Here is a 24,003-nt window from a genome sequence, read left to right as displayed (position 1 = left end):
TACTGTTTTTGACCAACAGAGGTTCATTGGAAAAACATGACTCTGCTTACCTGAGCATATGTGTCACTGCAGTTTCCAGTTGAAATGAAAAGTGGCAGTAAGGCCACATCCACACGAAGCCAGGGCTTTCCCTATCCAATCTTTTTTTCCCCTCGTCTCAAGAAATATCTGCGTACACACGGAACCACTGAAACCGACTCAAAACGATGTAGTATACATGCCAGGCCAGTATGTGGCGCTGTAATTCTGCCACAGAAATACACTAAAAACAGAGAAGAATAGTTGTGGCTAGAAGGGGTACTGCAACGGTCGGAGGTGAGACAAAATCTCACGCTACTTACCAGATTGTGTTTTATTAACGCCTACACCTACCCCACCGCTAAACATACCCTTACAATAATGCAAATACAGTAATTAAATGACGGAATATTGATTTGTGCTTGTATCCCTTCTAGTCTTTAGCGTGCGGGACGTGGTGTGATGACATCACCGTTTCACAAAATATACAGATTGGCTGTACACACGAAAACGTAAGGGTATCGATTTCAAATTTATTCACTCTGGGACCCGGTTTTAAAAAAATACCGGTTTCAGGCTCCTAAAACGCCGGATCTGTTTGAACGAAACGCTACAAATTTTTTACGTATACAGCTAAACGCGTTTCCGTGTGGACGGGGCCTAAAACACCAAAGAAGTCCTCTGAAACACTAAAAGAGCTCAAATCTTACATTAGCTTCAAACTCAAATCTTACATTTGCCTTTGTTAATACTTTCAGTTAGGTTTAGGGTTGGGTTTAGTGTAGGTGGTACATTATTTTCAAAAGCCATATAGCATGAATCTTTAAGCACCATACACCAGGTATTTCATTTCCCAACCAACATAATAATACATAGTCAAAATGTGTTTGAAAGTGTTGTGAAATTCGCAAAAAGTAATGTAATAACATATTGCAGAAATTTCGCTGTTGGCACAATGAGTCTGGGTTGGTTTTGACCAGAGTGTTGCTTGCTAATCCACAACTAGTGAAAGATCGAAATTGTTGCTAATAGCGTTAGTCCTACTATAACAGAGGCTTGTACTGTAGGCTATGTAGTTTGTAGCATAACACAGATTATGAACTAATTCTTATTAAAATCATTCAAAAAAGCAATGGAAATAATATGTCCCCTACAAGTCCATGGTAAGCTCAGTTTTGAGTAAAGTTTTTACTAATGGGATGTTGAAATCGCTAATTATTTGCTCAGTCTATAACAATAGCATCATATACATTTACAAGTTTAGTCCTATTAAGTTGGACCCTCTGTTCTGTGTGTGTTGGGTATCTTCCAAATTGGCCAGACCGCAAAGGGTAACTGAGGCACAAAATAGCAGGAGATTAAATGAACAATTCTTTTTCTGTGATTTTTGGCTGAAATAAAATGGCATCCAAACCTTATGGTTTCAGGACTGGAAATTTCAGCTAAATAGTATGTTGGCAAGAAAAAAAAATCTCCCTCAAGGTTGGCAAAGAGAACCGCATTTCAGATATAGACAGTCTGAACATTATTTCCACACTAGTGCTCATACAACCCATTTCATGGTAAATCTGTTATGTCACCTGACACCTTGTAAAGTTAATGTGCCAACAGAAAAGACAAACTGTTTCATACTTCATTAAACCATCCTCTACAACTGATGTGGGGAAGGGGTTGTTGTAAAAGGGCCATTGCATATTACGAAGCCTGTTTAGATCACACTACACTGTTCTGATAGTCTCTGCCACAGAAAGGAAGACGAGCGTATGAATCATCAATAGCAGCTGATGTTTAACCCACAATGTCTTTCCTGTATCTTCAGGAGGAGTATTCCCTCAGGATTTCTCCATCCTTATGACTATCAAGCCAAAGGCAGGAATACAGTCCTTCCTTTTGTCGGTATACAACGAGCAGGGCATCCAGCAGCTGGGTGTGGAGGTGGGCCGCTCGCCGATCTTCCTGTATGAGGATCAGCATGGGAAACCCGCTCCTGAGGATTACCCCCTTTTCCGTGCAATCAACCTCGCAGATGGAAAGCAAGTTGACTTTTTATTTATATTTTTCCAAGTCTTTTGGTCTAAACTATTTGAATACCTGAAGCTTTTCTTTGAGGTAGTATAATGCCAATTTTAGTAGAAATCCTGTTTTAATGGGCATAACATTTGTGTGTGTGTGTTTTGAACAAGCTGTAGTACAGTTTTCATCAACTGGCCGTTGAATGTGTTTGGATCAGTTATGCAATTTGCTTATGAAGTTTTTCTAGTGCCTAATTTAGTCCACTGTGTTTATTATTGGCACTATTTTCCATCTGCCTATTCATTTATTTATCTATATAGATAAAATTAAAGTAGGAAAAATGTGTGATGTTAATGTTCAGCCATATGTAACCAATTAAGCAAAGCAAACATTTACTTGAAACGAAAATGAGAACGGCAGTAAGCTTCTGTGGTTTTGATTAGCCACATTGAGGTTTACATGTGATAAAACAATGGAGTATTCTCACAATTCATTTAAATGAAGACCTTTTTTTAATTTGAGAAAACAATTGGTGTTAAACAAAAACCAGCTTGTGAAATATCTATAACTGAGTCAACATGAAGTGTTGAGAAAACGCCTTTTTAAATGCACATGGACAGAGAGAGTGCTGTTTGTCTCTTCCTTTCAAAATATTTTATTTAGAAACATCCTGTACTAATACAAACCTCCGTCAATGGCAGGCAGTTGTTTTTCTCACTATATAAATGTAAGTGTAAAAAAACCCGAACATGCGTTTTAGTTATGCAAGTGAAAGTGGACAGTAAGATATTTCATGCTACAAACTTTATGGTTCTTCTTTGTTGTCTTTCCTACCCAACAGGTGGCACCGTGTGGCTATTAGCATCGAAAAGAAGACCGTTACAATGATTGTGGACTGTAAGAAGAAGATCTCTAAACCACTCAGCAGAAGTGACCATGCAATCATTAACACAGATGGCATCACTGTCTTCGGCACCAGAATCCTGGACGAGGAAGTTTTTGAGGCAAGCAAAGCTGTTTTAAAAAAAAACCTGGTAGATACAGTCCATTCCAGTTCTGATTTGTGGAACAATGTAGGCCAAGGATAAACTCTCAGAAAAAATTATACAACAGCTGTGACTAGGGTGATACCCTTTCAGAAGGTACAACTTGTACATTTATTTAGCCCTAAAGGATGCATAAAATAGATTAGTATGTTTTGAAAGCACCCCCCCACCCCCCAGTGACAGCTGTTGTTGCAGGATACTCACATTGTTTAGTGTGTCTCGAGTTCGTATGACATACTGGAAATTGCCAAATTATTTGATTTACTGCACAGTCAAATGATGTTTGTGAAGAGATGAAGCCTTTCATTTTCATTTACGAATGATAGTGCTTGTCAGAGGGTTTTATTTGTCCATAGATTAAAAAATGCTGAATACTTGTCAGAGTTTTTGAACCAAAGATCACTCCAAGTATATTTACAATTGAATTAATCTACATATTTGGCAAATTTGAGCATATTTTGGAGAGCTGTTGAGACCAGTGGGATTGGCTTATGAACACGGTGACCTGCTGTGAGTGACGTTTAAGAGAATTAGGATAGCTGTGGTTGTTTTCTATTAAAGGAAGTTTTTCTTTCCCATAGAAAAAAACCTGTTAATATCTCAATTGTTTATCCTCAATCAATAGCAATGAGATTAAATGGGATGCTTTTCCTTATTATGTATGTATTTGGCAGATGCTTTTATCCAAGGTACACATTTGATGATTTCTTGCCTTCCATGGGAATTGAATCTGTGACATTGGCATTGCTAAAGCCACGCTCTACTGTTTGAGCTACACATCTACTACTTCTTAGATTTTTCTCCTGAGAATGTTTCAAACCGGGCTCAGATTTCCCAAGATATCAAAGCCAGAGATTTCAATATGAACTCGTCATTTTATCTCAGATATGATATCCACAAGCATGTGTTACGGCGATGTTAAGGCTCGGTATTCTCATGTCAGTTATTGTCTAGTTTTTGAGAAATACTTGAGGCTTAATGTATACTTGCTAAATAAATGCAACATAACTATCCTGAGGTAAAAGAGCAATTGTAAAAAAAAAAAAAAAACATTTACGCGAAGATACTCAGTGGAAGTACAGTACCTACATACTCAACAAAATTCACAAATGCTTCTTCAAGTATTCCATTCACATTTCTCTTTGCTGTACTAAGCAATGCAGCACGCCCGATTGCGAGACAATATCTGCAGTCTGTCTTTGATGTGAGCTGAAGGAATGCTGTCTAATAAGAACAGCATGCTAAATGTTCGCCTCAGGTTAGAGATGTCGTACAGCACAGGAATCTTTTGAAATTCTGATCCCATATCTTCCTCTTCCCTGCTCGTCCCAGTGTTAGTCAGAGGGTTGTGATGAGCCTGCAAAATATATAGCCTGAGAGGTAAATCTGCCATAGTTAATGGGCTCATTTTCAGCAATCACTTAGCATTTCATCTCTCAGTTCCTCCACCCACTGTACGATTGCTCGAAATGTTGGAGACTATGTCAAATATTGCTGCCCAATTGTAAACACAGATGTTTCAATCAAGAGAGTTGCTTTTCATACATTATGTGATGATGATGAAAGCGATGAACTGTCAGAAGCATTGCTAATAGGTTTTAGTGCAGGCAATTAACCTTTTGCTTTGTTTTTATGTCAAACATAAAATGCAAGTTTGGATATTTTGGTGTGTGTAAAACAAAATACTGTATATGAGCATCTGCCTATATGCAGATAGATAGATATATTAAATGGCTTACTAGGAAGTTATAAGGAAGGAAGTATTAGTAAACCCAGGACAACACACACACACTTATATGTGTACTGCATTAAGGACATTTGTGGCTTTTCAGTTTGTTGATAAACCTTTCCGCTTCGGAGAGAGTATTTGCACATGCTTATGCTGAATAACATTTAAGTTGTGTTTGTTTGCATATGTGTGTGCTTTGGAAGAGAGCTCAAGGTCACAGCCTACACGCAGACAGCCATATAAGAAATACATTCATATTAAACAGCCCGGAGAAGGAAATCTGATGACATCTGTGATAATTCCAAGGGTAAACCGCTGCTTTGGACTGGCAAACATTATGATTTTTTCTCACTTAGAGAAGAAATTGACCCACTTAGAGAAACCCACTTGTTTTCCCTTTCTGTCTCATTTTTTACTCATTATATGCTTATTGGTTGCTACTTGCTATAATTACTGACTAGTGTCACCTGTGTTTCATTTAGTTCCCTTTGTTTTCCCTGTGTATTTATAGCCCTCCGTTTGTGTTCTCAGTTGTCCGTTCACGTTATTTTGCTTTATTGTTTATTAAAGTTTTACAGCTGAATTTAGATCCTGCCTCAAACTCTTTCTTCTTCTCCAAAAACATTGGATCTAACGGCATTTTTTCTTCAGCCAGAGGACATACTGTGCTCCCTCTGCCAAAATGGACAGGCTATTGAGAGTTATATTGTACACTGTACATCGACATCGCTCTGTGGTTGAGTGGGTCCTCTTTTACAGTGGGAGAAGTAGAATCCCCTTGTCCAGCCCCTCATTACACCCGCCACAGTCCCAGAGACAAAGCCAATGCCTGCCACAGACTTAAAGCCAGAACCCACTGGCCACCGCAGACCCAGAGCCAGCCGAGTCTGACCAGGTGTGTGAGCCATTACCCATGTCCGTCCCAGTGGGTATATTGGAGGAGTTGGACTGCCTGGAGTGACTTTTTGATCTTGATGACATCAAGCCAGGTCCCACCCTTGTTCCTGCCCTTGTTTGGATGTCCTGGTCTCGTCTGGAGTCTTTCATGGTCCGCTGGTCCCGTCAACCTTCAGCCTCCTAAGTTGCCTAGCTCCAAGTCTTCTTCGTCGGTGCTGGTTTCCATCCACCACCAAGTCTGTTTTGTCACCCAGCACCAAGTCTGCTTCTGTTTCGTCTGCCAGCACCAAGTCTGTCATTGCTGATGGTCCCACCCAGCCTCCCACTCCCTCTGTCTCTGCCGATCTCATCCAATTCCTCTGTCCCACCTCCGCTGGCTCACTTTAGTCCATGGCTCCTCCTTCAGTGGCTCCGCTTGACAGCTCTGATCAACATTGGACTTCTCAGTATCCAACTCCCCTTTGGTGTGTTGCTCCACTGGCTGCACCTCCAGCCACTGAGCCCTGGACTTAGTTCCACCATGGTCCATCATCCCTCAGGCTCTGCCGGGATCCCTCGTTCCTCCGGCTCCATCTTGGTCAGTCATCAGCATCACCCTGGTAGCACCGCAGACTCCAGCTACGCCTTAACCCTCCACCCCTTGGGCCACACCAGCTTCTTTCTTCCCTCTGGCTCTACCGTTGTCCTCACTCCCACCAGCTCCGCCTCAGTTTGCCAAGTCCTCGTCTCCAACTTGGTCCTTCGAGCCAGCGGTTCTGCTTCAGCTCTTCTGTCCATATGTAACGCCCCCTGGGTCTTTGTCTTTTTTCCCAGCACCACCTCAGTCAGTCTGGCTCCTGGCACTACCCTGGCTCCTCCCTCATCTATCCCTCCTTCATCTATCTTTAACATATATTTGACTGGTCAGTGTGGTTTTATTGTGTTCTAATTTCACTTGCTCATGCTCACCCAACAGCAATAGCAAAATATTATGATATTGTAAGGTTGGTTTAGAGTAATGAATTCACAAAATAACTCTAAGTTAGGTTTTTAACTAGGTGTTTGAAATAAACAAAACCTCTGCTAGAGAAAACACACTTATGTAATTTTGCTTTTGACTTCACCTTATTGTGAAAGGATACAGTAATTAACTGGGATACATGATTAACTGGATACATGAATTATGACAATTAGTCCCTATATAGGGCTATAGTATAAAATCATTAAATCTTCTCATTAGAACTTCTTCTCTAGACTGTTCAGATAGATTCAGGAGATTCACTATGCACATTCATGTTCTTTTACCAAAGTTCTTTGCAAGGACTGTTTGTGAAGTGGAAAGCATATCTTGTCACTCTTGGCCAAGAAAGTAGCCAAGCTTAGCCAGCCCTGTGAGATATGGCACACATTTAGCGATCTCTGGCCAGAAGTCCAGCATGTCATAAGGATTCCAAATTAGTGTTCCTTCGAGGACATGTGTTAGACATTGAGTGGATGGAAAAATCAAGCTTAGAACAGAACACTTAGTTTTCAGATTATGACTGGGTGTTTCACTTTATTCTTGAAATTTTTAGGATGTGTGATCATCTTTTTGTTGAATTTAATGTCTTTTTGACACAGAATAACAACTAGGTGTTTTTTTTGCCCCAATTAATTTGTTAGTAGCATCCTTGAGAGCCACCTACAAGATCCACCCTTTCACACTGGGTATTTTTAGTGTCTTTTCTGCAGGTTACTTTGTAACGCCCGTAGGTGGTGACAAATTACTATTTTTATGAATGAGTCAATGAATCAATCATTCAACCAATTTGTTAAAAAACCCTGATTCATTCAGGAATTAAACACCAGCTACCAGTGTGTTGCTCAAAGCAGCAGCACTTGGGTTTTTTCAGAACTATTTTCGTTGAAGGTAACTGGCAATACTTTGTCTAAATTGTAAGGTACTTCAAATAAATTGTTTATTGTACACTTTTAAAAAATAGCTCACTGTCTGACATGCTTTTATATAGTTGCTACTAATCTTTGAATTCAAGTTACGCATTGATGGTGTAATCAGGCACATGAGTAGTGTAGAATGTGAGGGATTGTTCAGGAAGTCTTGACAACAGTCATTATTTTTGCAATTCTGTTTTGTGATGCTAGTGGTGCAGAAACACATTTCAGCTGCAAGTAAATGTAAATCACATTTTTGTGAGATAGCTTTTTTTTGGAGATGAGCTACTCTGAACTAACAGCATACTTCATGTTGGATGCTGCATACTTCACATCTGTGTTTTAGCCTTTGCAGATAGCTTAAGCAGGTGTGAACCTGGAACTGTGACTGAAGGGAAAATATGATCATAGTGCACTATGACTTGGTCGAGGTTTCACAGCTGTTTAAGAGATATTGTGTCCAGCTTGGTGTTTTGTAACCAAAATCACAAGAGGGGCAACTTAAAATCACCTTATTTGCATTTCTCTGTCTATTAGAAGATTCTTTAATCACTTTTTTTGTTCCACTAAAAATAAAAACAGCATACAAGTGAGGAACTGAAGGCTGACCCCTTTCATAACCAGTTAGAGCTCTAAAAAAAAAAAGGTTCTATATTGCACCAAAAATGGTTCTTGGCTCGTAATCATAGGGGAACCTTTTTTAGTGCTATATAGCACCAATTTTGGTGCTTCAGTGGTTCTTCAGCGGTTCTTCAGAGGTTCTTCAGCGGTTCTTCAGAGGTTCTTCCCCGGTTCTTTGACTAAGGTGCTATATAGCACCTCTGAAGAACCGCTGAAGAACCACTGAAGCACCAAAATTGGTGCTATATAGCACTAAAAAAGGTTCCCCTATGATTACGAGCCTTTTTTTTAGAGTGTATGCTAAGCTAGTAGCTTGCCAAGCATAAAATGAAGTTAATTTAATTTCATAATTATTAGCTTCTGTAAAATAATGTGAAAGACATTAACATATTTTGTCAAACTGTTCATTCTATCATTTCCTCAAAGATGTTACTGTACACTCTAAAAAAAAAAAGGTTCTATATTGCACCAAAAATGGTTCTTGGCTCGTAATCATAGGGGAACCTTTTTTAGTGCTATATAGCACCAATTTTGGTGCTTCAGTGGTTCTTCAGCGGTTCTTCAGAGGTTCTTCAGCGGTTCTTCAGAGGTTCTTCAGCGGTTCTTCAGAGGTTCTTCACCGGTTCTTTGACTAAGGTGCTATATAGCACCTCTGAAGGACGGCTGAAGAACCACTGAAGCACCAAAATTGGTGCTATATAGCACTAAAAAAGGTTCCCCTATGATTACGAGCCTTTTTTTTTAGAGTGTATGCTAGTGAACAGCATGAACAGAGCATTTTGATGTGTGTGGAATGTTTAATGGTATCTTCATGATACATGGTACATGATACATGTACATGATATTAAGGGCACAGAATGTAAGATTTTTGGATTAAAATATCCAAAAACCACTAGAACAATGTTATATATTTTGTTGACTTGTTCATGGAAACATTATCCCAAATGTTTCCATGAATCTTTAAATCCAGAGAAATAAGCCATTTTAACCAGGACACGGACCGTGTCCGTGCGTCGCCTATCAATGACATCGGTTTTATTTTGTAGAAACCAAAAAAACACCAAAGACTCTTTAATATACTATGTGTTTTATTAGACAGACGAGCAACTGCTTGGTACATTCATCAACAGAAAACGAATCATTGTTATATAGCTCAACACAGTTAGTATTAAGCCGCATTTCCACCGCAGTAACTTTCCCCAGGAGTTACGGACTTTGGGGTGGTACTCGGTGTGTTTCAACCGCAGCAACCGGGGTCTAAATAAAGTTCCGGGTAGAGATTTCCCCCTCAAAACTGCTTGCGAGGTAGTACTTTTTCAAAGTTCAGGAACTTTCGGGGGTGGGACTTGGGTGCTGAAAATGCTGATTGGTTGAGCTCATGCAGCATTTTATTTCAACCTAAAAGTCTTTTACAGTGCGTGCAGTAAGAGTTGTTTGCTATTCAAATCAACAATGGAGTTTAAAAAACGAACTTGGACGAAATCCAGTGGGCTCTGGAAAGTCGCGCGCAGTCCTACGTCACCGGACTAATCTTCACGGTACTTAAGACAGCAGACAGCAGCAGGTCTTAAGGAAAATGAGTTCCTGGGAAAAAAAGTTCTTGGGACAAATTGTTCTGGGTAATTTCGGTGGAAACGGGACTTTATTGTTTAAATCTCGTTTTCATGAATTACCACGAGTACCATGTTTTACCATGCCTAATCTTGATCTAGCTTACTGCAGTATGAACGGAAGAAGCGGAAGCAGTCGTCTGCGGCATAATAAAAGCTCCGCGAAATCCAGGCATCATCTTTGTTTTGAATAAGTGAAAACGAAAATTACATATTGTGGCTTTAACTTTGGTTTTTCTTAAAGCTAAGCGCAAAAAAAAGTAACTTTTGTGTGCGCGTGATGCACAGCGCTCGTGCTTTCAGAGCTGCATGCTTTCATTGACTTGCGTAATTTGAATCCCACACTTTAATCATAATGAATTATTACCTCAAAATGTAGATCTGTATGCATGTGTGATGTACTTTATCTGAATTAAATAGCCTGCATACACATATCTCGCTTGTGCTCACGTAGGTTGCCGACCGCTGGTTTAGGCTATTAAAGAAATGTAATTTCTCCAAATGTACATTTAAAAGCAAAGTACTTCTGTGTAATATGTGAGGCCTACCATATAACTGCGCTTAACACTGAGAATTTAAATAATTGTAATCGGGTGCGGGTCAGGTGCGGATATCTAAATCAGAGAAAATCATAGGTGCGGGTGGATGATTTGTTTTTAACAGCAGATCCAGGTGACGTTAGAGGCGTCTATCGTACGCGTTTACACATACTCTCTCTTTTAAAAATCTTTCTGTGTATCCTCTTCTTCCCTGACTGGCCTCTGCCTGTGTCCAGCTCACTGCTGGGAAACATATTTTACTGTTTAACAGCTCCCAGTGGAGTGATAAGGTAACATTTGAGGCCTGCTTCAAGGCTTTGCAGCGGCTGCTGTTTGGAGGATTGCTCTAGAATGGGGCAAGTGAGTCCGGGGTGGGGTGTATCAAAGCTTAAACAATCTTTTTTTTGCCTTAGTACACTAGTGATATTTAAAGTGTGCATGGAATCTGTCTGCCTTTGTATAAAATGAAGCGTTTCCCCAGATCTCGCCACAGAGACTGTCTGCATTTCATGAAAATGTGAAATAAGATCTGGGGGGCATTAGATCCTTCACGTTTTCTGCTTTTGACGGTCAGTTGCTGTTTGTGCTCTTTTCAAACAATCTGCATTTTCCATGATATCATTCCAGTCTGTATTTTCCTCTGAGTCTTTCCAACCCTCTTTGCTGAATATCTAGGTTAAAGTGTCAGGGGGGATAACTACTGACTGCAGGCCTTGGGAATATTGCGGACTGCACTTTGTGACTTTGTGACACAGGAATAGTGGATCTCAACCTTTTTGACTTCAAGCTGGTTAGGGCTGGTAAAGCACCTTGAACAACTAACAAATGAGGTACAGTATTATGTTCTAGTTTGATCTGAAATGACATGGATTTTCTAGCACGGGCATAAAAATAACTTGACAAAAACACTCCTACTATTGCGTTGTTCTCTCAAACTTACCTATTAGTTGAATAGGAAATTGGTTAGTATAGTGCTGGATGCTCTGTTAATCGATTTTTCTTTTTATTTCTTTTCAATGAATGATCTCAAAATGATCTACTTTGCATTGTCAATTTACATTTGACTTCAGTGTTTATTCCCCTAGTCTGTTGTCTTCTGTGACAGAGAGGTCACATGGCAGGTCATAGTGACTAGAAGGAAAACCTGGAGCTCCTCAGGTTATAATAACAAAGTGCTGACAGTGGTAATCATACACACTGAGGTAACCTTTGGTCTGGTTCAGTCTCAGTGCACACATAATGAACCAAACTTTCTTCTCTGGGCTTGACCTCTGACATTTAAAGCACACAGTCCTCACCTCAAACAGCAGAATAGGGCATTAACACTTCATCGGGTGGAGGCGATGATGAGACTCTGGGTGGATCTCATGTGTTAAACTCATTTCAGAGTGTTAGTCTGTTAAAGGTGTCATGAACTGGCTTTTTTTATACTGTTGTCTGAGGTCAACTTATGACGTTTGCATGGTTTCTACATTCAGAAACATCATAATGAATAAGCAATAGGCTATTTTCTGCCTTGGTTTTGAGGCTCACTGAAAAACTGTCGGTTTTGATGAGCATGATGCACTGAAGACTTAGAAGTAAACGCTCATGGCTAGAATTGGATAAGATTTGCATATTTAATGAGTTTCCGCTCCCCTGTCAGTACACGTGAGGAATTGTTTTAAAAGCGTCTGGAGAAACCTTCACAGGGCTCGAAAAATAAATTTATCAAACAAACACAATGATTTCTCTCTCATCCACCTGCGATTGATTGGAATGTTATTTCTGTATCATTTCGACCGATCATCAGTGAATATAACCGCAAACCGCACACACACACACGTGCGCGTGCAAGAATGGAATGTTATTTCACTATAGCCAGCCGGTGATAGCCCGTCTGAAAAACACATAGCCCCGGGACTTTGGGCTTTGCGTGCTGGCGTTACAAGTGCGAGTCTGATCACGAATGAACCAATAACACCTTCTCTAGCCTGTGACAGCATGCTATGGTATGTAATCAATAGATATCAAACGTTCTGTAACAATGCAATACTAACACATATAAAAAAAACATGTTTTATTCACATAAGTGTGTTGCACCATTCCTGTCGGATCCAATATAGAAGACACAGCAATCTCACATTAATCTCAATATGTCTGCAAATCCAGTCTCGACCTCTATCTTGTTTACAATCGATTCCGCTGTGAAATGAAGCGAACAAACGCAATGTCTTACGCACGTGAACTGGAACCGGCATGTTTATTGCTCGGTAGCGACCCGTCTAGCTCCACGAGTCGGTAGGCGGGCTTGAGGCGGTGCTTCTGCGTCCTATTACGCCAATGGTCGACATATTGTGAGAGCTCGCGTTTTCTGGGCCTGGTGTCTATAAAAGCTTTTCTTTGACTAACAAGGACGTTTACAGCTCTGAAACTTACAGGATATTCTTATATCACGATGAACTTTTATATACCAAAGGTTTAAAGGAAAGTTGATTTCTCAATTCATCACCCCTTTAAATTGTGTCATGCTGTTAGTGAAAATCACTTGTAAGCCTTTTTCTTTAGACACAGTTTTGGAGGTTGGAAACCTAGTATTCCAATATTTTCTATATGTATATGTTTTAGCTTTTATCCAAAATAATTCATCCATGGATGTGTTTTTACCTTTTTTTATACCTATAGTAGCCTCTCTGGTGAGGTATGCCAGATTTCGCCCAACACCGCCCCTTTGTTACAATCAATTACAAGCTCACATTCGTATCGGCCTCCATTTAATCAACAACTGGTCGATAGAACCAAGTCCACCTTGTATTTTTTCTTTTCGATACTTACATTGCAACACTAACTCTGATGCAAATTTCTGAATTAAACCTTAGTTAATGAGACCAATTGCAGAATAATAATGATGAATAAAGTTGCAGCTATGTTGAAATCAGCAGAGCAGTGTTTCCCTTTTTTCCTCAATTTCCAATACTCCTGCACCTTTGCTGCTGTACTATACTGCAAACATCAGTAGCTGTGAGAGATGAATGCATTACATTTGCTGAAATTTAAAGAACATGGCAAGCTAGTGCAGTTTTTTTTGTTGGGTCACAGTAGAGTCTTGTATTTACTTTAATAGTGCTGGTCATTAGGTTGAAGTGATCTGAACAGTCTTATATAAAAGTGCTTCATGGCCTGTGGCATACTTGAGAATATTATTATTATTATTATTTACACAGCAGGATAGAAGAACGCCATAGGTTGCTGTCGTAATTACAGGAAGAGTACGAGAAGCAGGTGAAGCTTTTGAGAATGCATTGGTTAAGGCTATAGTTTTATATTCTTTATTTTGTCCTGCCTGTTTACATTTAAAGACAGACTGTTTTACATTTGTCCATTTCGATTAAGGAAGTGTGTTTGACCATTCATGTGACCTTTTTTTTACATTTTAGACTTGGTACCAAAGTATATATAGTCAAGTTTGTATTCATTTCTAAGCCCGTTCAGACTCAATGGAAGTTGTACCTAATGCATTTAGAGATTTTGAGAAGACTAATGACACACGTGAAGAAAATCAAACCAGAACAAGTAGCTGGTGAGGATCTTGATACTGATCTGTTGTTGGAAGGTTTTGGCCTCTATTTCAATATTCAATATCCAGAATCTGAAATTAGGTCACTGTACTGTACAAGGATTTTTTTTTCTCTTCGAAAAGAATGTGTCTGTTATGAATTAATGCAGTGATTGTAAGACAGGGCAATCCCAATGGATACTGAAGTATTCAAAGTAGATTTACATCTCCCTGTTTCCGTCAGTGTTTAGTCCAGAGCCATGCTAGTATATTATCTGGGTTCTTAGTAGTGAGGAAGAAGATGTGCCAGACGCTTAGAAAAACAACTCCCGTCCAATGATGGAGAGTCACTGGATGGAATAAGCTGAAAAGTGAGATGTTTGACTAGAGATGGATTTCAGTAGTGGGCCAGCACATTTTTGAATTCTTGTTAAACTAGATCAGGTGTGTGTGAATGGTTTGTCTGACAATGCTTGAATGGGGTCACTGAATATCAATGTGTCGGGCACGCCTCACTTGCTGTTCAGCGTATCGAGAATGTCATGCTTTTTTTTAAGGAGACACCAGTGTTGTTATTTTAGGATTATTTTATACTATTATAGTATTCACCTTTCATGTACATAATTTAATAATATTACAGTTTTAATCTGTTGTATAAAGAATGCCTAGAGTCAAAAAACATGTGATAAATTGCAGTTATTTCTTCTATTGACAGTCCTAATTTTAACTGAAAGAAATAATAATAATAAAAACAACTTATACTGTTGCCTTTAGGATAGATGGAAGCATAGTGGGTAAAAAGATACAATTTCAACTTAAAAAGGGAAAGTGTTCCAGATAATATATTTGAAAAATTTGATTCAGTACAATAACAATGTAAACATCATTAATGTATAGTTTATATAGGAAGCAACATGTTTGTACAGTATTCCTTTTATTAATTTTCTTGCACAGCATAAATGGATATTTGGCCATGAAAATATATTTATATTTTAGGAAGGGGGTCCCTTAAAATCATTATATTTGAGAGTTATTGGTATAAAAAGGTTGAAAACCCAGAGAAGACATTAAGAGGCCTGGACAAAAATTACATACTTGTGCATTTTCTGCACTGATTTTAGGAGAAAGTCTGTGGAATTATGGTGAATGGTTTTAAACATACATACAGCTCTGGAAAAAATTAAGAGACCACTTAACATTGATTTCTCAATGTTAAATGGTCTCTTAATTTTTTCCAGAGCTGTAAGTTTACATAAGTGTATGACATGATAGTCTGTGGACCTGAGTTTAAATTGCAACCTATGGGTTTTTTTCTTCTATTTTTTTTTTCAATAACCAAGCAAATTTGACAGCCAGTGATCATCACGTTTCATTGAATGAAAAAGCGCAGCTTTGACAATTTGTTCTCCTGGAGAAAAGTAATATGAATTGAGAGTGACATAGAGGTGGGTAGATGATGACCGAATTTTCAATTGAAACCAAATAACCTGTGGAAAGTGCAACTCAGTTGGACCGACCAAATTTAGACATGTGAATATGTGATTTCTGCCACAGAAAAACACTTTTTCTCACCTACAAACATTAAAAATCATAAAGGTATGATTCTATGATGTAAAATGTATTTGTCTCCTAAATGTGTGTTAGCTGCTCCTATTGTGAGATGTTTGTTGTACAGAGGGATGTCAGAGCTCTCCAGCGTGTACAAGGATTTATTGGTCACGCTTGCAGGAAGCATCCTTTTGGTACCATAAAATGTCTTCCAGCGCCTTAAGCTCCTACAGATGTAGACCCTGTAATTTAATGTCGTCTGCATGTTAGCGTTCTCCTCCCCAGGCCACCCCGCTTGACTCGACTTTACATGCCAATCAAATCAAAGAAATGCCCTTCTCTGACTTACTTACTTATTTACGATGCATTATGTCTAGCTTTGGCATGGCTGGCCCGAGTCTGTGCGGGTCAGCTGAGGTATTCTGCCGTCTCTACAGCAGTAGTTTACATTCTTAGCAGAGTCAGACAGTTCTCGCTTGAAGAATTCCTCGGGTTCAGCTCGTGCACGGAGCTGTTTGGCCTTTGTGTCGAGGTGGGAGAGGGGATCTTATTTCTTTTCCTGAAATTTTCATAAAAAAAAGAAGGCTTCAGATATTTGACATCAGCACGGGTGCTGGTTATTTTTCTTGCCATTCCTCAGTCATTAGCGCAGGACTGCTCTGGGAAATGTGACTTGTGTTGAAGCACTATAGCACTTTTTTGAATGGGACGCAGATTAGTGGCCCTTCCGACGTGTGCTCACACAGTGCTGAACCGAGCGCTTTCGTTCTCATTGTTTTTTCAGCTGAGCAGCGCGTCGGCCTCCTTCCTGTCTGTGAGCGACTTTTGAGAGGCTAGCTGGGAAAGAAGATCACGACAGAACAAAGGGCTAATGCTCAGTGCCCTGCAGCTACTTTTGATGTTATCACACATATAGTTCTTTGTTGCACATGCTTATTTGATTTAGTACAATATCAAGAGATGGTTTCTCTATTTCTCTAAAGAACACTATTCAGCTGTTCTTTGTTTGTCCGGTCTGTCTGTCTGTCTGTCTGTCTGTCTGTCTGCCTGCCTGTCTGTCTGTCTATCTACACAGACCATCTATCTATCTATCTATCTATCTATCTATCTATCTATCTATCTATCTATCTATCTATCTATCTATCTATCTATCTATCTATCTATCTATCTATCTATCTATCTATCTATCTATCTATCTATCTATCTATCTATCTATCTATCTATCTATCTATCTATCTATCTATCTATCTATCTATCTATCTATCTATCTATCTATCTATCTATCTATCTATCTATCTATCTATCTATCTATCTATCTATCTATCTATCTCTGTCTGTCTGTCTGTGTCTGTGTACACAGACCATCTATCTATCTATCTATCTATCTATCTATCTATCTATCTATCTATCTATCTATCTATCTATCTATCTATCTATCTATCTATCTATCTATCTATCTATCTATCTATCTATCTATCTATCTATCTATCTATCTGTCTGTCTGTCTGTCTGTCTGTCTGTCTGTCTGTCTGTCTGTCTGTCTGTCTGTCTGTCTGTCTGTCTGTCTGTCTGTCTGTCTGTCTGTCTGTCTGTCTGTCTGTCTGTCTGTCTGTCTGTCTGTCTGTCTGTCTGTCTGTCTGTCTGTCTGTCTGTCTGTCTGTCTGCCTGCCTGCCTGCCTGCCTGCCTGTCAGTCAGTCAGTCAGTCAGTCTGTCTGTCTGTCTGTCTGTATGTTTGTCTCAAACAAACACAGCATTTCATAAGGTGGAATAAAAATTACATATATCATATTTATGTATAGATATCCAGAATATTTCTGAAAATTGTCTTTACTGTCATTCAGGGGGACATCCAGCAGCTTCTTTTGGTGGCGGACCCTCGTGCAGCCTACGACTACTGTGAACACTACAGCCCTGACTGTGAAACCCCCCACCAGGACACACCACAGGCCCAGGAGCCCGAGGAGGAGGTCAGTATGTGTCTGGATCAGACCTAGACGAGTGTATGTGTGTGTGTGTGTGTGTGTGTGTGTGGTTGTGTGATGATATAATGATGGATTATATACGGTGTACACCCACAGCTTCTCTCTGGGGCTTTCTTAGACCTGGATTCAAAAACATTGCCAAAAATCTGAATTATTAATCAGAATTTACTAGGGATGTGCACACATCATTTCCTTTTTGGGTTTTTGTTCTAGTCAACTAGTAAAAACACTGTTCAAACTTTTCAAATAGTTTTTCCTTGATTTTTGTATTTCCATATTTGGAGGAATGGTCCTTCTTGGTAAAAAGTCATGCATCTCATCGATGAAAATCCAATTTTATCCAAATGTATTTTAAAACTGTTACTGGTGATAACAGTTATGAAACAAATATGTAATTTCACACACTTTTCATACTAATATTAATATTCCTTTTTTGTATGTGTGCAATTACTCAACAAAAAAATCATTTTAAATGTCAATCTCTAATATTTAGTGTGTTATTATGGTACACATTGTTTTATTAGAGCTGCAGGTCTGAACAAACTGTACTTGAGGACTCTATTGTGAATTACAAATGTGACCTAAAGGGATTAAACTATCCTGCTAATCCCAAATTGAAACAGTGCGGTTTGTCTGGTTTTTGATATTTAGCTTTTTCAGTGCATCAGTGTTTTCCAATAATATTTCACTGAATAACCAATGAGCTCACGGTGGAAACTATTTTTCCCCCTGCCACAGAGTCTGAGCCCACTTTTGAGTGGCGTGGAAATATATTTTTCTTTAATGACTCCTGCATGCTTGCTGGGAAAGTCAAGTTTCTCCCTCCACAGCTAGCCCTGAAATACCTGGAAAAGTTATGTCTCTCAGCTGTTAAAGAACTCCTGATTGTAACATGATAATAAATCACAGTAACTGCTGCTTGGGGTATTGAGAACTACGCCACAACAGGGGATGGAAAATGTAGCTTCACGTATCGTGGAGAACGCCAGAGACAAACCAAAGGACAAATTAATGAATTAATGCTGAGTGGTAAAAACAAATTACATAAATATATCTTTAAAAACAGATGAAATAAAGCTTTATAATCCATTTTAACTTACTAAATGCTAGAACTCATCCCAGCATCAGCAATCTAACATCTATATCTATTAGGAAGACCAGAGACCTTTGGACGGAGGTCCGTTCTTTTCCCCTGCAAGGAGCTCCCCTGCGCCGTATCAAATACTTTAAGACACGTGTGGGAAATGGGGACGCGTTTTTAATGGCCCAAGACGATATTTATGCCTTTCATCCAGCTCGCTGGCTACAGCCATGGCAGGCTCCAAGCCTGGCAAGAACCTTTAATGCCGTAAACTGACTCGCAGCTGGATATTTCTTCCTTTTCGCTTCTTTTCTGCAGCCAGTGGAACGCAGCCAGTCCACCAGGCCTCAGTTCTTTTTTTCCTGTTATTTTTATTAGCTCAGCTGATGCATTGGGACTTAAATCATCGCTCTCTGATGGACAAAGGCACATCACAGAATGCCTGTTAACTTAATATGCAGTACCTCACCTTATGCTCGTGCACCTTATTACAATCATAGAGGAAAACAAGCTCAAAATTGGAAGCGTGTGTTTATAATTGCTGGTTTATAAATGACATTTAATTATTGGGAAGGACTTAACAATAGCTCTTTGTTGAATTGCTAAAATGACTGCCATTTAAGTACATTAACAACTTTCAAAAAGTGCAAGTGGCTTGGGAGTGTTGCGTTTAATAAGTACATTTTATGAGAAGCAAAATTATCCAATAAATTTATTATAAATTGCAACATACCATGTGTGACATACGCACTTTGAATATACCATGTGCTTTGTTTAACTTTACACAACAATGAAATGTTAAAAACCAGAGCAGGTCTTTTACATTTAAGGGTTAGTTCACCCAAAAATGAAAATTCTGTCATTAATTAGACAGAATTTAGACTTCGTTCATCTTCAGAACACAAATTAAGATATTTTTGACCCCTCTGACCCCTCCATAGACAGCAATTTAATGAACACTTTCAAGGTGCAGAAAGGTAGTAAAAAATAGTCCATGTGACTGCAGTGGTTTAACCTTAATGTTATGAAGCGACGAGAATACATTTTGTGTGCAAAAAACAAACAAAAATAACGAATTTATTCAACAATTTCTTCACGTCTGTGTCAGTCTCCTAAGCAGTTTACATTGGCCAGCTCCTGCGTCAGCATCACACGCATGCATCGTGGTGCTCACGTGAACAGCTTCGGCCAATGGTAAGCCGGCGTTCTGGCGTAGCTCTGACGTAACTCGTAGGCGTTGCACTGTTTTTACTACTACACAGACGAGAACAAATTGTTGAATAAAGTCGTTATTTTTGTCTGTTTTTTGCACACAAAAAGTATTCTCAACACTTCATAAAATTAAGGTTGAACCACTGCAGTCACATGGACTATTTTAATATCTTTCCTACCTCTCTGGGCCTTGAAAGTGTTAATTAAATAGCCGTCTAATGACAGAATTTTCAGTTTTGGGTGAACTAACCCTTTAAAACTGCGTTAAGAGGTGGTTCCTTTAGAGATTATAAAATGATAGTTCAGACTCTGATTGAATAGTTCAATTCTGATTGAAATAATTTATATCAAGCCAGTGCTTATTAACTATAAACACATGGCTGTGACTGCACATTACTGCTTTTTATGCTTTTTTATGCCAAATTTCTATGTTCCTCAGCAACCTTAAACTGCCTAATGATGAACTATATTACTTGTCATATTTGTTTTTTGGTAATTATTAAAAATTAAATTTATTGAATATTAAAAATGTAATTACAGTTTGCTAAATACCAGTGGACTGATATGGCGGGTGGTTCAAATTTTTGAAAGATAAACTATAGTCTATAGCATGTGTTCACACTTGGGTGTGTTCACACTTGAAGTTCGGGTTCTCTTGGTTCGTTTCGTCCAAAAAAAAAAAAAAAAGATACATTTAGTCCTGGTTTGCTTAGCATTCGCACTGTAATTTTTAAGACCAAACCTAAAGATACAAAACATGGTTTTATGACGTATATTTTGCAACAGAACTTACCGAATATCCAAAACTGTGTTTTGTGCTGGGCTAAATGCGTTCGTTGTATGTGTGTAGATATGATGGTATTTTTACCAGCTGAGAACGTGTGAAGAGCTTATAAAATGTATAAAGGAGTCAAAACAGTGGCAGGAATTCCTCCGTTGCACACACACGAAGATCGGCTGATCTGTCAGCGTTTCTGACGCCTGTACCAAACTGTAATGGGCAATATAGCTCCCATGATGAGAAAAACCAGGTGTGCTTGAGTGTTATGTCCTTTTTAGGTGGGCGGCAGTGGCTCAGTGGTTCATGTAGGTTGTCTACAAACCGGAAGGTTGGTGGTTCGATCCCCGGTTCCACCTGACCAAGTGTCGAGGTGTCCATGAGCAAGACACCTAACCCCAGCCGCTCCCAACGAGCTGGATGGCGCCTTGCATGGCTGACACCGCCGTCGGTGTATGAATGAGTGTGTGAATGGGTGAATGTGAGGCAAAATGTAAAGCGCTTTGGATGGCCGTAGGTCTGTTAAAAGCGCTATATAAATGCAGTCCATTTTTTTTTCATTAGGGTCGCATCTTGTGACATTACGTCTTTGTTTGTTGTGCCCCAGTGTTCGGATGGCAGCATTCACACTTATTCAATTGAACCGCACTAGCAGAGTAATTGCACCAAACATGTACAGTGTGAACCCTAAATCTTTTCACTTTCACTTACCCAAATAATTGTGCATTTTTACATTTTGAAGAGATTTGTGTATTTTCACAAGTATACTTTGTACTGTTTTATCTGTCTCTTTTCTCTAATTACGTTGTACTGTTAATTATTCCTTACTTTGGGTATAGATTTAATGCTTGTTATCTGTAACACAAAGATTACAGGTTTAATCTCAAATAGAAATGGCATTAAATCAGCATTGAATCATGTTGCTTTATTCATGAAACATGATTTGTATGTAAACTGTTGAATTGAATACGATTGGATACTGTATATACAAATGGATTTATGCAGAAATTCATTTTGCTCATGTTTCATGTACTCAAGCATTTAATCTGTGCTTTTTGTACCATGGATACAAAAAAAACAGACATCAAATCAGTCTAAGAAATGTGATATAACTGATTTGATGTTTTAAACAGATGGGTAAGATCAACGAAATTACAAAAAAAAAGATTTATGTAGTTTACTGATGATCACCCATCATGTAAATGGCATACACAAGCACATTTTGCATGATTTAAGTTCTTATCAGTTTGTGTGATATGCCATTGATATGTCATACAATGCATCTTCCCTTTAGTATACAGTGACCACAAAAAGTATTTGAACACTTAAGCCAAACTTGAACACCATTGCATTATGTAGCAAGAAATTTAAAAAAATTAAAATATTTTAAAGAAATATGGTGCAAACATTTTCCAAGCAAAGCATTCATAAAAACAGTTTTAAAGGTTGAAAATGACAAAACAATAGATATATTGTTGAAAATTATGGCTACTGCAAAAATAAATGCCCATTGGTTTGACACATTTTTCTGACATCAGGTATTCAAAAAGTGTTCAAATACGTTTTGAGGGTTCTAAACTGTATATAGGGACTTGAATCTTGAGACCTGAGTCTTTCTTTCTAACATGCATCCCTCTCTCTCTCAGTACAATACTGAATACACAGATTATAATGAGTTCTATGACTACACCGAAGAAGGGACTGCCACTGAAAATCCCACTGACAGCGTCCATACTGAGACCAAGGTAAACACTCACATCTGTATGGCCGCAGGTGACTGTCAATCACTGTGGGATTTTCTTCAGCCCGCCCACTTTCACACTGTGTGGTCTCTTATTCATTACCCTCCACTGTTCTGTTGCCCTCATTCCCTTTTCCCTTCTCTCTCCTCAAATTCCATCACTTTCATTCATACTTTCACTCAAATAGTCCAGTTTGCTTTTATTTGTCCTCAAGAGGAAATTTGTTTCCACCGTAGATGCATACATAACACCACAACACATAACATAGTAAAGTAAATGATCAACTTTCTAAATGAGAAAACATTTCCTCTTGAGGACAAATAAAAGCAAACTAAACAAATGTATAATCCAAATGTAACCTTTTGCTAGACATTCATGTTTTATTAAGAAAATATATTGACCATTCAACTGTTTTGTATTGTGTTTTATCAAAAAATAACCCCACTGTCAAAGTGACAAAATACATGTAGCTTTTTATTCTTGACATATTAGAAAAGCAGCACAAATCATTGTCTCTTATATCAATTTCTGATGATAAATGTTACACTGAGGTAAAAGTTAAAAGCTATTTTTCTTTTTGGGACAGTTTGTTCATTTCAGAGTGATTTAAACCATCTATCATGTTGAAGTTTGTAATAAAGTTACCGGCCAGCTGTTTATCAGCAACTTTTACTTGCAATTGAACCCTGTACATATTTCAAATTCAGATATAAACAGCTAAGAATAACAAAAAATGAAGAATAAATGAGCATTCACCTCTTTCTTCATTCAGATTAATGTGAATCTCTTGTGTGATGTTTACTTATAGCCCAGCACTGCTGACACGGCCGACTACTATGTTGAGCAGGACTATGGCACTGAAGCCCCTTCCATTTCTATTCCAGCCAATAAGGTAAAGATCTGCAAACACCTTCATTTTATTTTCCATTGTCTATTTTAAGCGGGATTCTATTCAAAAATCCTTATTTTGGTGAAGGTGATAAATGAAATCAGAAGGAAACTAATTTGCACCTTATTTTCTGTTAAATTAAAGTAATTTAATTTACTAAACTATGAGATGCCAACTCTACTTTAGGTCGTTCATTTTGGTTTGTCTTAACTGACTGGTTGTACCTTAGTCTGATTTTTATGGGTACACAATCAAACCTTATTTATGTTATTTCCCAAGTTTGATGATTCTGTCACAGTTTGTTCTAAGACATCGCAAAAATGAAGTCTAAATGAGGAACATCCAGCTTTAACTAGAACAGTATGTCTTGTATTTAGCAATGGCCAAATGTCTGCTTCAAATGATACACCTACATTGACTGACGCAGCCTCATAAAGCACTCCTGGTATACAATACAAAGGCTGGGATTAACTCCTTTTGTTCAACGCATTAAGGCCCCTGGGTGAGGAAGACTACCAGACTTAAAGCCAAAATAGCTTTCCATTAAAAAAAAAAAAAAACTTTCCAAATTGTTTCATTCTTAGTGGAAGGCACAAGATGTACAGAGTAAAATTAGACACCAGTACAGTATTATCACATGCAATGCTAGTGTGGTTTGTACATTTTATTAACCGAACGGATTCAGATTTTTTGATAATCTTTTTTATGATTTTATAAATATGCTAGCTATAATACATAAACATTTATCAAGGATTTTTATTTGGAAGATATCGGAAGTTTTAGTTTCTATTCAAAGCAGTGGCACAAATATTGAATGTTATTAGTTGTTTATCATGTACACTTTTTAACAC

The 24,003-nt window shown here is 38.5% G+C and overlaps 1 protein-coding gene across 1 annotated transcript in view; it reads left to right on the top strand.

The window, feature by feature from the left end:
- col11a1b (collagen, type XI, alpha 1b) overlaps positions 1-24,003 on the top strand; it is a gene marked incomplete at its 5' end in the record, with an annotated part of 98,349 nt that overhangs the window by 5,677 nt on the left and 68,669 nt on the right. The window contains 5 exons of the mRNA XM_079820038.1: positions 1,838-2,051; positions 2,873-3,035; positions 17,310-17,435; positions 22,168-22,266; positions 23,072-23,155. Of these exons, the coding sequence (XP_079676164.1) occupies positions 1,838-2,051; positions 2,873-3,035; positions 17,310-17,435; positions 22,168-22,266; positions 23,072-23,155 (686 nt within the window). The remainder of the gene's footprint in view (positions 1-1,837; positions 2,052-2,872; positions 3,036-17,309; positions 17,436-22,167; positions 22,267-23,071; positions 23,156-24,003) is intronic.

The sequence above is a fragment of the Gobio gobio genome, assembly GCF_949357685.1.
Source record: "Gobio gobio genome assembly, chromosome: 6".
Classification (NCBI taxonomy): Eukaryota; Metazoa; Chordata; class Actinopteri; order Cypriniformes; family Gobionidae; genus Gobio; species Gobio gobio.
Note: the sequence above shows the minus strand (reverse complement) of the source record. Positions and strands in the feature narration are given on the sequence as shown.